A 15,990-nucleotide genomic window follows, 5' to 3' on the forward strand; every position below is an offset into this window, starting at 1 on the left:
ATTGGCACTTTTGAAATTAAGTTACTAAGCAAATTCAAACGGACCTTATCTCGATGTAAACTTGAATGTGATGATCTCCAATGCCAGGAAGTTACCATAATGCCATAGACAGCATGCTTATTTTTGCGTTGTAGTATTCAGATATACATACATTGAACAACTCGATTTTTATTAACTATTTGGTATATATATGCACTCTCCGCTTGGGGTTGAATCACAAAGTTAACCAAGTTCAAAATTATTTAATTTATCACATAAAGCACATAGCATATCACATGTCTGACTAATTCATGAGATATTTTCCTAAGTTAAATGTGCAATTGTGCCAATATCACCCTGAACCTTTGCGAAAGACGAAGAGTTAGCACTTGGTACATGTATGCGTACGAATATCCTTTATTCAAGCGTCACTGATGATCGAGTCTTGTGTAGACGAAACGTGCGTCTGGCGTAGAAAATATTATAAGCCTGGTACCTTTGATAAGTATTTACTTTAGGCCTAACACAGTGCCATATTCTGTGAGATGTCGATAATTTTCCAGGGGCGGATCCAGGTTTTTAGGTTAGGGGGCGGAAACCTAAAATTTCGCCGAGCGGAGCGAGGCAAAAAAAATTTTGAGGTAAAATTATCGAAATGTTCTTCTAGAGTGGGTGCAATATATGTAGATATCTCGCCAAGCGAAAATATTTTGTGGTAAAATTAGCGAGTAATTAAAGTTTCAAGCTAAAACCGCCTAAATCCACCCCTGACAACAATTTACAATCACCATAAATTAATTAACAAGAAATCTGTGAGCTTCTATTCATTGAAACTAACCCCATATAGTTACCAGAAAACGGGACGTAAGACAAGTAGAATAGAGACAGACCTCAATCCGGAGTACACAAGCTGACCCTCCATATAAAAAAAATTCAAGTGAATGTTATGTAAATGGTTAATGAGAAAACTGGTGTAACATTCATATTAGTCAATTGAATATATTCATTCATATTAGTCAATTGAATATATTCATTCATATTAGTCAATTGAATATATTCGGGGGGGGGGGGGGGGGAATGAAGTAATATGTAATAGATTTGTATGCGTGCAAATGCAATACCGGACTCCTAGCGGATCCTCCGGACCAAATATCAAGTGACTGTCTGGCGGATGAACGGACAGAGGTAAAACTATGTCCCTGTTTCCGCGAAGAGCCTCTGAGGTAAGATGACAAGGTATCCTACAAAATTGGAAAAATCAACAACGATCTCCTAACATCACTAACTTACGCCCTAAGGGATTCATAATGAGTTTTTAATTTTTTTATTTTCGGAGCTCGTGCCAGACTTTATATATACTGTTTTCGCCGCAAACCACTAAAATCAAAATTAGATGCTTTTACGAAGTTATGTTTATTTTCTTGGGATCCCAGGTAATACGGTAGTACGGGTCGGGGGCCTTGATCGTTTATGCATACTTCGGCAAAATTTTAGGTTGCAAGTGAGAAATATATATATAGACACAGAGATATTAAATAATGATACAAATTAATAAACTAACCTTTCGCTTGAAACAGTATTTCTATCTTTCATAAAGAATGAATATAACCTGGATTGTTTTCTTGGCTGTGCCATGATGAAATAACCAACCCAACCGCGGGTAGGGCACATTCACCTACTTCGTGGGAATGTGAGTTAGGGATGTTTTGAAACTTCGATTATCAAAGAAATTGTTTATAAAAACCGTAAATACAATGTAGCAATTGTTTTTACTTTAAATGCTAAAAGCCTCTAATACTTGTCATCAAACGCATCACCGCGTTTGACACATTCCTTTGAAGTATATAATATTTATAGAACTTAAATAAACCGTAGTTCAGTTGATGAGTAATCAATTCACGTTGGTTCTGTTAAACTTACTGTTTATAATACAATTTGAATGTTAAAACGGATGGAATGCGACGGCTTTAATTTTCGTCGTCTCTTTAGATACTTTATTAAGCTGAGGACAACCCATGCTTTGCAAATTGTAGGGGGGCGCACGCCCCCGCCTGTATCCGCCCCTGTTTGAAGGTATATTTCATTTGTCTACATGATTTATCTTCTTATGCTTGATTTGTTCAGTACGGTATACATTTTGTCTTATATCTACAGTATATCCTGTTTTATGTTAGAAAATGAACAATGTCGTTCTCACCGCATGAAAGAAATTTAAGCGTGCGTGACTTTGCAACATATAGACTCTTATAAATAAGTATCACATAACTCTTTCAAATCCTGCAATCAAAATACCGGGACCCTTCCTTATGCAGTATATAACTACGTTCGGGTACATGTATGCTCTGTTTATTAAATGCGAAGTAAACCTGAAAATTCTCACGGTTTCAAAAATCAGACGACACGACCGTTTATATATTCGACCGTTTATATATAATTCTAAAGAAATTAGAGAAACATAATATTTTTGTAACTTGCAACTCGGCCTTCGTAACTCGCAACTCGACTTTCGTAACTCGCAACTCGACTTTCGTAACTCGCAAATCGACTTTTGTATCTCGCAACTCGACTTTCGTAACTCGCAACTCGACTTTCGTAACTCGCAACTCGACTTTCGTAACTCGCAACTCGGCTTTCGTAACTCGCAACTCGACTTTTGTAACTCGAAACTCGACCTTTGTAACTCGCAACTCGACCTTCGTAACTCGCAACTCGACTTTTATAACTCGCAACTCGACTTTTGTAACTCGCAACTCGACTTTCGGAACTCGCAACTCGACTTTTGGAACTCGCAACTCGACTTTCGTAACTCGTAACTCGACTTTCGTAACTCGCAACTCGACTTTTGTAACTCGCAACTCGACTTTCGTAACTCGCAACTCGACCTTCGTAACTCGCAACTCGGCCTTTTCAACTCGCAACTTGCAACTCGACGATAAGAAACCCTCTGCAGTTCATAGTGATAAGGTAGAGGCAGGGGTGTCCCCGGCGTTTTTTATTGTATGAAACCAAAGTTTTTTTTTTTAATATTAATCCGTTGATTTTGGTGTATATACATATTTATAATAAAAACTTGTATGTCTGCGACATAAACTTTTATAACGCCTCATTCCTATGAAGGTGTTCCATAATTGGAAGTTTTATACGCATAGAGGGAGAAGAATGAATTCAGGTTCCGGTCGATATTCAAGATGGAGGAGAGCGACAGGTCCTCCCCGTCTACACCAGAATTATTGTCATATTCTGCTGATGAAGAGCCTCTAGAGCTTGCAAAGAAAGCTGGAAAGGTTTTTATAAGTGATAAATTAAAAAAAATGCATTGCACTTAAAGAAATAAATTATCCAGGCAAAAAACGTTTTCTAAATAATGACAGAACTGGCAGATCCTTAGTCCTAGATTTTACTCTGACGTCCAACGGCTGTTTTGCCAGACAAGCTGGGGCCGTGGGACCCCAGCTTGTCTGGCAAAACAGCCGTTGGACGTCCGGTAGGTCTTTTCACCACCTAACACCAACGCACAGCCGAACACCACCGAACACCCAAAAGTTTAAATTTTTGAACTTTTATTGTTATAAATGTGACCTAAATATGATATTTAATTTATTAATTCAACAAATAATAAGGTTAAGAGAACAAATATCTACATCGAACAGAAAAGGAGAGTCTATAACACTACAACTCTGCAAACCACCACTGGACACCTCAAGTATTTTTTTTTCTTCTTTAATAAAATAGTTGTACCAATTACAAGAAAAAAGACATGAGCAAATGTTAAATATTTCGGGTAACTAATATCCTTCATCAGTAATTGATTTCAAATGATTCTTATACACACACAATGTAATCCGGAAAAAAATAGTGATGAATCCGGAGACATTTTTCTTTATATGGATTATATACACCTTATCGCTATTTGTTCGCCATTACTGGACATCACACAAGTTCCCGTAAAATTTTGACGTCATAATAGACAATATCTGACGCCACAATGGAAAAGTGATTGTTGTATGACGTCAAAAGTTCAAGCGGGACTGATTCTCGGGTCAAGCGGGATTAGCGATAAGGTGTATTGATAATCGACTTTAACAGAAAAATGATGCAAATAAACATCTAAAAAATTGTTAAATTAGACGTAATTTAATTGATTTTACCGTTTTATTGTATAAAATCACTGATTTTCTCAGTCGTTGATGGTTTCTTTGGGTGTTTGGGGGTGTGCGGTGGTGTTCGGTGGTGAAAAGACCCACCCGTTGGACGTCAGAGTAATCTCAGACTAGCAGATCCTCAATCCCAATCTTAACCAGCGCATACCCTTTAAAAGCACAGAGAGAAAAATACATTTAGCAGAAGACTTGAAGGAGTAATTCTACACATTTGAGACAGTTTGTGCCAACAGGCCTTAAGATTGAGGATTGAGGCACAGTGGCTTGTAAGTGGGTCAGACGAGGTTTTACTGTCAATGGGGGTTGCAATTGGTATTTTATATATGATAGCGACTGCCATTGACAGTAAAACCTCATCTGACCCACTAAACAAGCCCCTGTGATTGAGGCATCCCACCTGAATCCTCAGTAAACCACAGGGGCTTGTTTAGTGGGTCAGACAAGGTTTTACTGTCAATGGCAGTCGCTATCCTAGCCAGCGACCACCATTGACAGTAAAACCTCGTCTGACTCAGTAAACAAGCCCCTGTGTATAAACGGAAAAAAAGTCACAAAATCACTAGGGAAAAAAGTCACAATATATGATTGAGTAAAACTATTCATAAGAAGTGTGTTGGAATACACATGAAAAAGTCTACAATGTATATGTATGAAATAAATAATTAAAATAGAGTTTTTGAATTTATAGAAAAAAATGAAAACAATAGTTATAAATTTCATGCATCCAAAGTGCTTTTCTGGATTAACCTTCATCAGGAAGTTCAAAGCAGAATATTTGAAAGCCAAGGATGTATAAGAACCGAAACAGTTGAAGAGCTATAAAAAGTCATAATATACTTGAATCAGATCAATTATTCTAAGACTTATCTAAGTGGTAGATTGTTAAATGTATATAGGAAAAGGTCATATTATAGCACAATTTTATCAGTAAAATTTCATGATTATTTTTTTTACGAATTAAAAGTAAAAATAGCTATTTTTCTTCATTTAATTATTATTTTATAAATGAATAAATAAATATTAACAAATGAAATTATGATGTATATATGAAAAGGTCACATTATAGCATAATTTTATCAACAGATTTCATGATTTGTTTTATAAATCAAACTAAAAATTAATATTTTTCCTCGTTTTTTTTATAAATGAAAAAATAAATCAATATTTACTAAATAAAAGTGTCAGAAATGAAATATGTTTTATTACAGCGCATGATCTGTAGGGCATTCCGGTGTTATGTTGCGGCAGACATTTCTACCCATGTGACCTGCGTTTTTGACTGATAACCTTTCGAAGGTATATCATCATGATCATATAAATATGCGGATATTATCGAGTGCAAAATAACATTCCTTATCGCTTGTTATAAATTAATTTCTTCAATGAAAACTCATGACAATATTTTTTAAGAACATAAATAAATAATATGAAAATGTTTTGTCGTGAGAAATATATATATATGTTGTCATGTACAAGTTATCATTTTGTACAAATTATAATCATGATAATTAGTAAAAAAAAAATTGTACTAATTATAATTTGTATTTTGACTTTGTACAAATTGTAATTTGTACAAAAAGTGCTTGTACAAATAACAATTTGTACAAAATTTGACAAAAATTCACTTATAACTTGTACAATAATTTATAGTATGGATTTTGTTATAAAAAAAGCATTGATACACACTTTAGATTTTTTATTCAATGAACACACAATAAACCTTATTCACAAAATACAAAAATAGTTCTGTATAATTTGTTTGATCATGCGATTTAATTATGGGATTGGAGATTGCACAACATCTTTTGCATTTTACATTTATATTTAGAAGTGCTACACCCCTTTTGAATTTACATGAAAGAAACCCCTGACCACCAGTTTTTGAAAGCTTTTTAAGTGCTTCACATAGCGAAAGTTAAAGCTCAGGAACTGTTGTTGCAAATAAAGATGTGTCTTTACCAGCTTCAATTTGATTTCTCGACAAATATCCTATTAAAATTCCTACAGCTGTTCTAATGCGGTACCAAAAATTCTCCAGATTCCATTATTACACCTAAGATATTTCGAGGATCAGTTGGGGCACTATCATACTGATGAATTAGTATTAGGACATTATCCCGACAGCAAGTTCTGATTTTATTGGTTAGATATTCGGCGTGGATCTGTTGGCCAGACAGCGCACGCTATGATTGGTGTTGCAACGTCAGTGTCATCCTGATTGTCACTCGGACCAATTTCTATTATACTATCAGAATTGTCACTGGGGCCAATTCTTATTATTCTATCAGAAATGTCACAGACACAGGGCCAATTTCTATTGTACTATCAGAATTAACTGGCATTCATGTATCAATTACATTTCCTTTATTCATCTAGGTATTTTTGTATTTTTATACGACCGCAAAAAAATTTTGTGGTCGTATATTGGTATGACGTTGGCGTCGTCGTCGTCGTCCGAAGACACATTGGTTTTCGCACTCTAACTTTAGTTTAAGTGAATGGATCTCTATGAAATTTTACCATAAGGTTCAATACCACAAAAGGAAGGTGGGGATTGATTTTGGGGGTTATGGTACTAACAGTTAAGGAATTAGGGGCCAAAAATAAGCATTTTTGTAACTTCCAGACATAACTTGTGTGTTAGTGTATGGATCTCTCTGACATTGTACCACAAGGTTCCATATCACAAAGGGAATGCTGGGATTGATTTAGGGGGTAATTGCCTCCAAATTTTAGGAATTAGGGGGCAAAAACAAGCATTTTTCTAGTTTCATGAGAATAACTTGTGTGTAAGTGTATGGATCTCTCTGACATTGTACCACAAGGTTCCATATCACAAAGGGAAGGCTGGGATTGATTTTGGGGGTAATTGCCTCCAAAATTTAGGAATTAGGGGCCAAAAAGGGGCAAAAAACAAGTATTTTTCTAGTTTCAGGACAATTACTTGTGTGTAAGTGTATGGATCTTTATGAAATTGTACTACAAGGTTCCATATCACAAAGGGAAAGCTGGGATTGATTTTGGGAGTAATTGCCCAAAACGTTTAGGAAAAAGGGGCAAAAATAAGCATTTTTCTAGTTTCCAGACAATAACTTGTGTTCAAGTGTATGGATCTCTCTGAAATTGTACTGCAAGGTACCATACCACAAAGGAAGGCTGGGATTGATTTTGGGGGTAATTCCCTCAAAATTTTAGGAATTAGGGGCCATAAAGGGGCAAAAAAACAAGATTTTTCTAGTTTCAGGACAATAACTTGTGTGTAAGTTTATGGATCTTTATGAAATTGTACTGCAAGGTTCCATATCACAAAGGGAAAGCATGGATTGATTTTGGGGGTAATTCCCTCAAAATTGTAGGAATTAGGGGCCATAAAGGGGCAAAAAAACAAGCTTTTTTCTAGTTTCAGGACAATAACTTGTGGGTAAGTGTATGGATCTTTAGGAAATTGTACTGCAAGGTTCCATATCACAAAGGGAAAGCTGGGTTTGAGTTTGGGGGTAATTGCCCTTAACGTTTAGGAATTTGGGGCCAAAAAGGGGCAAAAAAACAAGCATTTTTGTAGTTTCCAGACAATAACTTGTGTTCAAGTGCAGGGATCTCTCTGGAATTGTACTGCAAGGTACCATACCACAAAGGGAAGGCTTGGATTGAGTTTGGGGGTGATGAATCATAAGGGGGTTCAAAAAATTTGGGGGGGATTTTTTTTTCCTTTTTTTTCTTTAAAACTTTCCATTTTAAATTGGTTATATCTGATTTATATATAAAAGCAAATAATAATGATATGGTTTGAATAGGTAAATTAAAATTTTTTAAGTTCTTAGACCACATTCATTCTGTGTCAGAAACCTATGCTCTGACAAATATTTAATTACAGTCCAAATTCAGTGCTGTATCAAGCTTGAATGTTGTGTCCATACTTGCCCCAACTGTTCAGGGTTCGACCTCTGCGGTCGTATCAAGCTGCGCCCCAGCGGAGCATTTTATTTAAATAAGGTTTATTGTGTGGTCATTGAATAAAAATTCTATTGTGTATCAATAGTTTGTTTATAACAAATAAATTGTAATTTGTACAAGCACTTTTTGTACAAATTACAATTTGTACAAAGTCAAAATACAAAATGACAAATTATAATTTGTACAATTTGTTTGTACAAATTATAATTTGTACCAAATGATAACTTGTACACAACATATATAAGTGAAAAAATCATTAATATCTATGCACACGTACCGAAAAATTGTGTTTGCGGATGAATATGTCTTATCGCTTGTTATATATTAATTTCATCAATACATATTCATTAGCGGGAGAAATATGAATGCCTTCTCAAATCAAACCTATTAGAAAAATGAATTACAAATGTATTACAGAAGAGTGTCCACCATGCACTTGCACTGCACTATCATTAGAATAATAGAATAGAATGATGGTATAAATGGATGAAAATTTGCCGGTAGAGTTATTAAGGTGATCTGCTATATAAATAACTGTTGTACAAATATTAATATAATATATAACAACAAACCAGATTATGCTGATAACAAATTTATATTGTCCCATGATTATATCACTACAATATAATAATTATTACGGTAAGGTTGAATTCTCTGTCATTTATTCATCATCTAAACAGGAACTTGTCTCAGAAAAAAAAAAATAAATCTATATACCTTAACCTAACTTTCAGGTATAGAGATATTTTATTTTTTCTGAGACAAGTGCCTGTGACTATCCACCACAACTTGCGGTCATCCGATGTTCAGTAGTTCAGTACTTTGATTTCAAAACTTACTCTTAAACAAGCAGGAAAAGCTTATCTTTTCCTTTTCTTAAATAACAGTTGAATAATGAGTCCAAGCTGTATTTCATCGGTATGGCTTCCTACCAATACAGGATGTGAAAGCTACAAATAAGGGAAATGTGCCACAAGAAGCCACTAATTAACCTCAACAGTCCCTATCAATAATTGTTGTAATTACTTGACTATTATTAATGGGGAAGATTTGTTTGTTTAACACTAAAGTGAAAGATTCTCATGTTCTTGGTAAAAACACAGCTATAGAAAAAAAGATTAAAATAACATAGTCAAGCCATATTATAGAATTTCTAACTTTGATTCAAATTAAAGTAAAATGTTGAACTGTCTAACTCGCATCTCCTTTAAAAGATATATACAATGTATATATATATATATATGCAACAAAAATAAATACAACAAAGCATGTATCAGTACACAAGCTTGTACAAGTTTCTTTTGCTTTGTGATTTTGATCTAAATTTCCAAAGCTAAAGAGCATAAAACTTGAATAAAAATAAGCTTATTTCCATACAAGATATATATTGGAATTTTTTTCCCTATATATACATATACATGTATTATATATGCGGCCATATGACCATTTTTATATGGTTTGTGGCCTCCGATATGTTGGTGAGTCAAAGCAGCCTTTCCACAAATGCCTCAATGGTCATAGGAGTGATACTCCCAGTTAGTCAGCATTTCAGACAGTCTGATCACAGACTTGATGACTTTAACGGCATGAAAATCCTAGTGATTGAACAGAACAATCACTGGAGTGATGCCCAGCGACAGGTTCGGGAAAGCTTTTGGATAAAGGAACTCAATGTACTTCATCCAAACAGCATCAATAAGAAATACTAGCAGTTTTATAGACATGATAGAGGGACTCCTCCATTATTTTACACTCATTTTGACAATTTGGGATGTATATATACACAGGCACGTCTATTTTGAGTTTTGAGTTTTGTTTTATTTGATGAGGTTCAAGATTTGAATATAGACCAAAACTTGTACCTGTATTATTGAGCTATTTTACACAAACAATTAGTATTCTTAAAATTATTGACACTGACGAAGGCTATTTTTTAAGCTGAAATATTTGTCAACACGATTTTATAACATCATCTTCGTATATTACCATGTTATATTAGTACCGTTGTGCAAATCTTTAGACTTATATAATTTTTTCCTTATCTGCGCAGTATCGTCTATTCTAAACGATCTGGTACATAACTAAATTTGCTGGTTGCTCCTTTTTATAGACTTATATAATATATATACATGTATATATATATATATATATATATATATATATATATATATATATATATTTAAGTGCCTAAGAATGTAACTTTAACACCCTAATGAGTGTTATAAAATTAGTTGTTATATTTTATATTATTCACGCAATATTTCGCTAAACAAATTAGCTTCATCAGGCGTGTGCATCTCTCAAGGTGAAATCGGATGCATGACAAAAAAATATTTTTGTAGCTTGAACTACACAAAATTTGAGTAAAAGTTTAACAAATTTATTTGATGTTCTATAAAAAATATGTGTTTGTAAATTGTCTAGAAAAATATTTTTGCCGCTTATTGTTAGCTTGAACTACACAAAATTTAAGTAAAAGTTTAACAAAATTTATTGATGTTCTATAAAAAAAATATATGTTTGTAAATTGTCTAGAAAAATATTTTTGCCGCTTATTGTACATAGCAATTCTTAAATCAAAACAAATAGTTGTTTTAGTTAAATAGAATGAAGTTCAGGATTTATTCCTTTGGTTTTGGGTAGAACTGTTTTTCATCTCTCTCATTAAGTCCATCAGGTTCAAGAGTACGTAGTTGATGCATCCATAACCAGAAAATACAGCTTGAACATCATGCTTCAAATCTTAATTCGTACATAGATAACAACACAATTCCAAAAGGTTTAAATATCAAATTGACGCCTCAAACACCGGGTGTCAAGTCCACCAGATTTATGAAACGTTGGGACGATATTTTATTCAATTGTTCTTTCTGACTTCTTCAACTTTTACTCTCCTTTTCTATTTACGGCTACAAACAAATTAATTCGGAAATAAATGAAACGTTTATAAAAACACCACTGTCTGTTACTCCAGAAGACATGGAAGTAATTCAAAGAAGACTATCCGACATCCAAAGAATAGAGAAACAAAATTTCAAAGCCAAACAGAATAAAAAATTCAAATGAGACCGTTTAAACCAGCAAAGTTCCGTTTTGGAAGAAGATCAAATTTTAAACATGTTAAAAGAGAGTAAATCAAAACAAACGAGAAAAAGATGTTTAAAAAAACAGAAACACTCAGTTCAAGATAATTTAGTTGTAAATCTGTCATCAATAGAACTAACTGACTCTGAAGAAAAACTATTGAGTAAAGGCCTTAATTTCTGTCCAGTTCCAGCAACCGTCAATAATATACAACTTGAGACAGATGTAGAAGCATTTGCCAGGCGTCTTCGTTTGAAAGAACATTTCAATAGACAACAGAAGAAAAATTTAAAAGAAGCCGGAATGAATGAATCTGATTATGAGAGTGATGAAGGAGACATATGCATTCCAAAATTTAAAAATAAAAGTACATGGAATCCACCTAAAAGCAAAAACGATAATTTGGAATCATTTATTACATCAGTCAAAGCTGAAGTCAGATCTTCAATCAATGGTAAACAAGTGCGAAATATTTCAAAGTCAGAAAGCCAAGCCATGATAAACTTTAAAGACCGTGATGACATTGTTATCAAACAAGCGGACAAAGGAAGTGCCGTTGTTGTGATGAACAAGGCAGACTACATCGAAGAAGGGAATCGTCAGCTCTCCAACACTAAATTTTATAAAGAATTAACATGTGATCCAGCCAAAGAAATCAACAAAAAAATTAATGACGTCCTCTCAGAAATGAATAAAGATAAACAAGTTGATGACGATACGTACGATTATCTACGCCCAGACGAAACTTGCACAGCCGGTCGATTTTACTTACTTTCAAAACTCCATAAAGAAGGGATTCCAGGGAGACCTATAGTATCAGCTAATGGCCATTCCACCGAAAAAATTTTAGAATTTGTTGATTACCACCTTAGACCACATGTTAGACAACTGCCATCTCATATCCAAGATACAACTGACTATTTGAAAAAAATGAATTCCTTAAGTCCTTTACCTAATCATTTGCTAATGACACAATTTTGGTTTCGATGGATGTGTGTTCTTTATACACAAATATTCCAAAAGATGAAGGAATAGACGCGTGTGAAAAAGTATGGAACACTCGAAAGGATAAACATCCACAAACTGACTGTCTAGTTCAATTGCTCAAGCTAGTGCTTGAAAATAACAACTTTATTTTCAACGACAAGCACTTTTTACAGATTGACGGAACTAGTATGGGAACAAAAATGGCACCTTCTTTTGCCAACATTTTTATGGGGGATCTTGAAGAACACATCCTTTTGAGTGTGCCATACAAACCCTTGTCATGGCTCCGCTTTATTGATGATATTGACTTGAAATGGAACGATACTGCAGAACATTTACAAGATTTCTTAGATCATTGCAATCAGTTCCATCATTCAATTAGACTTACATCTGAATTTTCAAGCGAGAAAATTGCTTTTCTCGACACCACCACATTTGTAAAAAACGGGGTCATTACAACTGATCTCCACACAAAGAAAACTGATAAACACCAGTTCCTTTCTCTAAAAAGTTGTCACCGGAAACACTGCTCCAGGAGCATACCTAACAGTCAAGCCATCAGACTAAAGCGAATTTGCTCCTCGGAATCCAAACTCAACTATCGTTTGGGACAACTAAAAAAACAACTAAAATCAAGAGGATACAAAAGCAAAAACATCACAGACGCTTTTGATAAAGCCCAAGAAAAAGATCGAGATATCCTCATGGAATACAAAGATAAGACGACCCGCGCAGATAGAATTCCGTTTGTTGTCACCTTCCATCCCGATTTGACAGATATTTCGTCTACTATCCGCAAGCACTGGCGTCTTATCGAAAATGACTCTTCCTTAAAAGAAATTTTTCTATCACCTCCTGTTATTGCCTATCGCAGACCCAAAAATCTCAAAGACATACTTGTCACATCTAAAGTAAAGAAACAAGAGACTTCTAAAATTGGGTGTTACAAACAATGCGGAAGAACCAATTGTAAGTGCTGTAAAGTCGCCAACACTGACCACTCTTTCAGCAGCACAGTAACAAAGCAGCGATACAACATCTATGTTACATCTAATTGCAAAACGGAAAATAGTATTTATATTCTTACTTGTGGAACTTGCAAGCTCCAGTATGTTGGTGAAACAGAAACGAAATTCAACATCAGACTTAACAATCATCGGTCTTTTTATACAAAAGGAAGAAACTGTCCAAATACGAGACACCTCTTACATGTAAGAACAGGGCATACTTTTGAAAATATCACCTTTCAAATAATTGAGGTAAACCAAAATTGGGACTCCCAAAGGAGAAAACAGAGAGGAAGGTTCTGGATGCATCAGCTACGTACTCTTGAACCTGATGGACTTAATGAGAGAGATGAAAAACAGTTCTACCCAAAACCAAGGGAATAAATCCTGAACTTCATTCTATTTAACTAAAACAACTATTTGTTTTGAATTAAGAATTGTTATGTACAATAAGCGGGAAAAATATTTTTCTAGACAATTTACAAACATATTTTTTTTATAGAACATCAATAAATTTTGTTAAACTTTTACTCAAATTTTGTGTAGTTCAAGCTAACAATAAGCGGCAAAAATATTTTTCTAGACAATTTACAAACATATATTTTTTATAGAACATCAATAAATTTTGTTAAACTTTTACTCAAATTTTGTGTAGTTCAAGCTACAAAAATATTTTTTTGTCATGCATCCGATTTCACCTTGAGAGATGCACACGCCTGATGAAGCTAATTTGTTTAGCGAAATATTGCGTGAATAATATAAAATATAACAACTAATTTTATAACACTCACTAGTGTGTTAAAGTTACATTCTTAGGCACTTATATAATTTAATGTAGTAACTGCATCAGTTTATTTACACACTGATCCACGCCTAGATAGATTGAATGTTGATTGTTGCTATTTTTAGACACTATATATTATATATATATATATATATATATATATGATATATAGTGTCTAAATATAGATTGCCTAACAATGTAATTTTAACACACTATTTAGTATGTAAATATAAGAATGTTTAAAATATCTACAAAATGATGAAAATAAACGCAATATTTTGCTAGACTTACTAGCTTTATCAAGCGTGCATCTATCCAGGTGAAATCGGATGTAGATGATAAGAAACTTTTGCAGCTCAATGTATATGTTGCACTTGAATTTGGCTGCCTTGAAAATAATACATAATTTGGATGAAGTTCAAGATTTTTACAAAATTGGTAGTTGAAGTTAGCAACGTCCATTGGCCAATACAAATGTATTACAGGATAAAAAGGACGATGATGTGTACTAAATTATTCTTTATCTTTCCTGTATCTTTTTTCATCTTTTTCGTTAAGACCATCAGGTTCTAAAGTGTGGAGTTGGTGAATCCAAAAATTCCTTTCTCCTAAAAGTTGCCATCCTAAACACTGCTCCCGTGGCATCCCATTCAGCCAGGCATTGCGAATCAAGAACATATGCTCTACTGAAAATACGCAAAATGCTAGACTTGGACAACTACGTAAACATCTAGTTGTTCGAGGATACAATAACAACATCATTGATAGCGCTTTCGAAAGAGCAAACAAAACTAGTCGCCAAGAACTTCTAGAGTAAAAAGATAAGAATAAAGCAGCTACAATGTAACAGAACACCCCTTGTACTCACTTACCATCCTGATATTAAAAATGTGTCTTCCATTTTTCAGAAGCATTGGAAAATTATAGAAAATGATTCTAATCTTAAAAAAGTATTTTCCTCACCACCAGTCATGGCCTTCAGAAGACCTAGAAACATCCGTGACAAATTAGTGACATCTGTATTATCAAAGCAGCCTACTCCATCTCCCGGTTGCTACAAACAATGTGGTCGAAGGAACTGCTTGTGTTGTTACAGCTGTCAATACAAGCAGTTCTTTCATCAGCTCCGTTACTAAACAGAGTTATACCATCTACTCAAATTCCAACTGTAAAACGGAGAACTCAATTTATATATTAACATGTGACACTTGTGGCATTCAGTATGTGGGAGAAACAATGGACAAATTTAATATTCGGCTCTATAACCATCATTCATGGTACAAAACCAACAAAAACTGTCCTCTCACAAGACATCTTCGTTCAACGAAACATTCTTTTGATAATGTTACTTTCCAAATCATAGAAGTCAACACGAGTGGGACACCACGGTGAGAAGGAGAAGAGTAAATTTTTGGATCCACCAACTCCACACTTTAGAACCTGATGGTCTTAACGAAAAAGATGGGAAAAGATACAGGAAAGATAAAGAATAATTTAGTACACAGCATCGTCCTTTTTATCCTGTAATATTGGCCAATGGACGTTGCTAACTTCAACTACCAATTTTGTAAAAATCTTGAACTTCATCCAAATTATGTATTATTTTCAAGGCAGCTAAATTCAAGTGCAACATATACATTGAGCTGCAAAAGTTATTAAATAGTGTGTTAAAATTACATTGTTAGGCAATCTATAATTTTATTTGTGTAATTGAATTAATCTCTGTACTGATTAATCCACACTCCCATAGATTTGTATGTCATGTGCTGCTATTTATAGGAAATATTTCGGATAACAGATATCCTTCATCAGTATGACATGTATGATCACTAGTAAAATGAATCATATCAATCTAGTCTGATTAAAAACTATTAACAATCTTGAAATTTATACAATAAAACAGTAAAAACTGAACATCATAGAGACACTTGTACAATTCTAAAATTTTTAAACATGACGTAGGTTATGTAGCTATTTACAACAGAGACTGCAACTATTTGTTGGCAAGTCAGACATCGTCTGTTACCACACATCT

General features: G+C 34.1%; 1 protein-coding gene across 1 annotated transcript in view; it reads left to right on the forward strand.

The window, feature by feature from the left end:
• The first annotated feature begins 3,159 nt into the window (after window positions 1-3,159).
• Window positions 3,160-15,990, forward strand: part of LOC127727926 (sorting nexin-4-like) — a 129,135-nt gene continuing 116,304 nt past the window's right edge. Inside the window, exon 1 of the mRNA XM_052235083.1 lies at window positions 3,160-3,263. Within this exon, the coding sequence (XP_052091043.1) occupies window positions 3,168-3,263 (96 nt within the window). The 5' untranslated portion in view covers window positions 3,160-3,167. The remainder of the gene's footprint in view (window positions 3,264-15,990) is intronic.

Source organism: Mytilus californianus, unplaced genomic scaffold, assembly GCF_021869535.1.
Source record: "Mytilus californianus isolate M0D057914Y unplaced genomic scaffold, xbMytCali1.0.p SCAF_2, whole genome shotgun sequence".
NCBI lineage: Eukaryota > Metazoa > Mollusca > Bivalvia > Mytilida > Mytilidae > Mytilus > Mytilus californianus.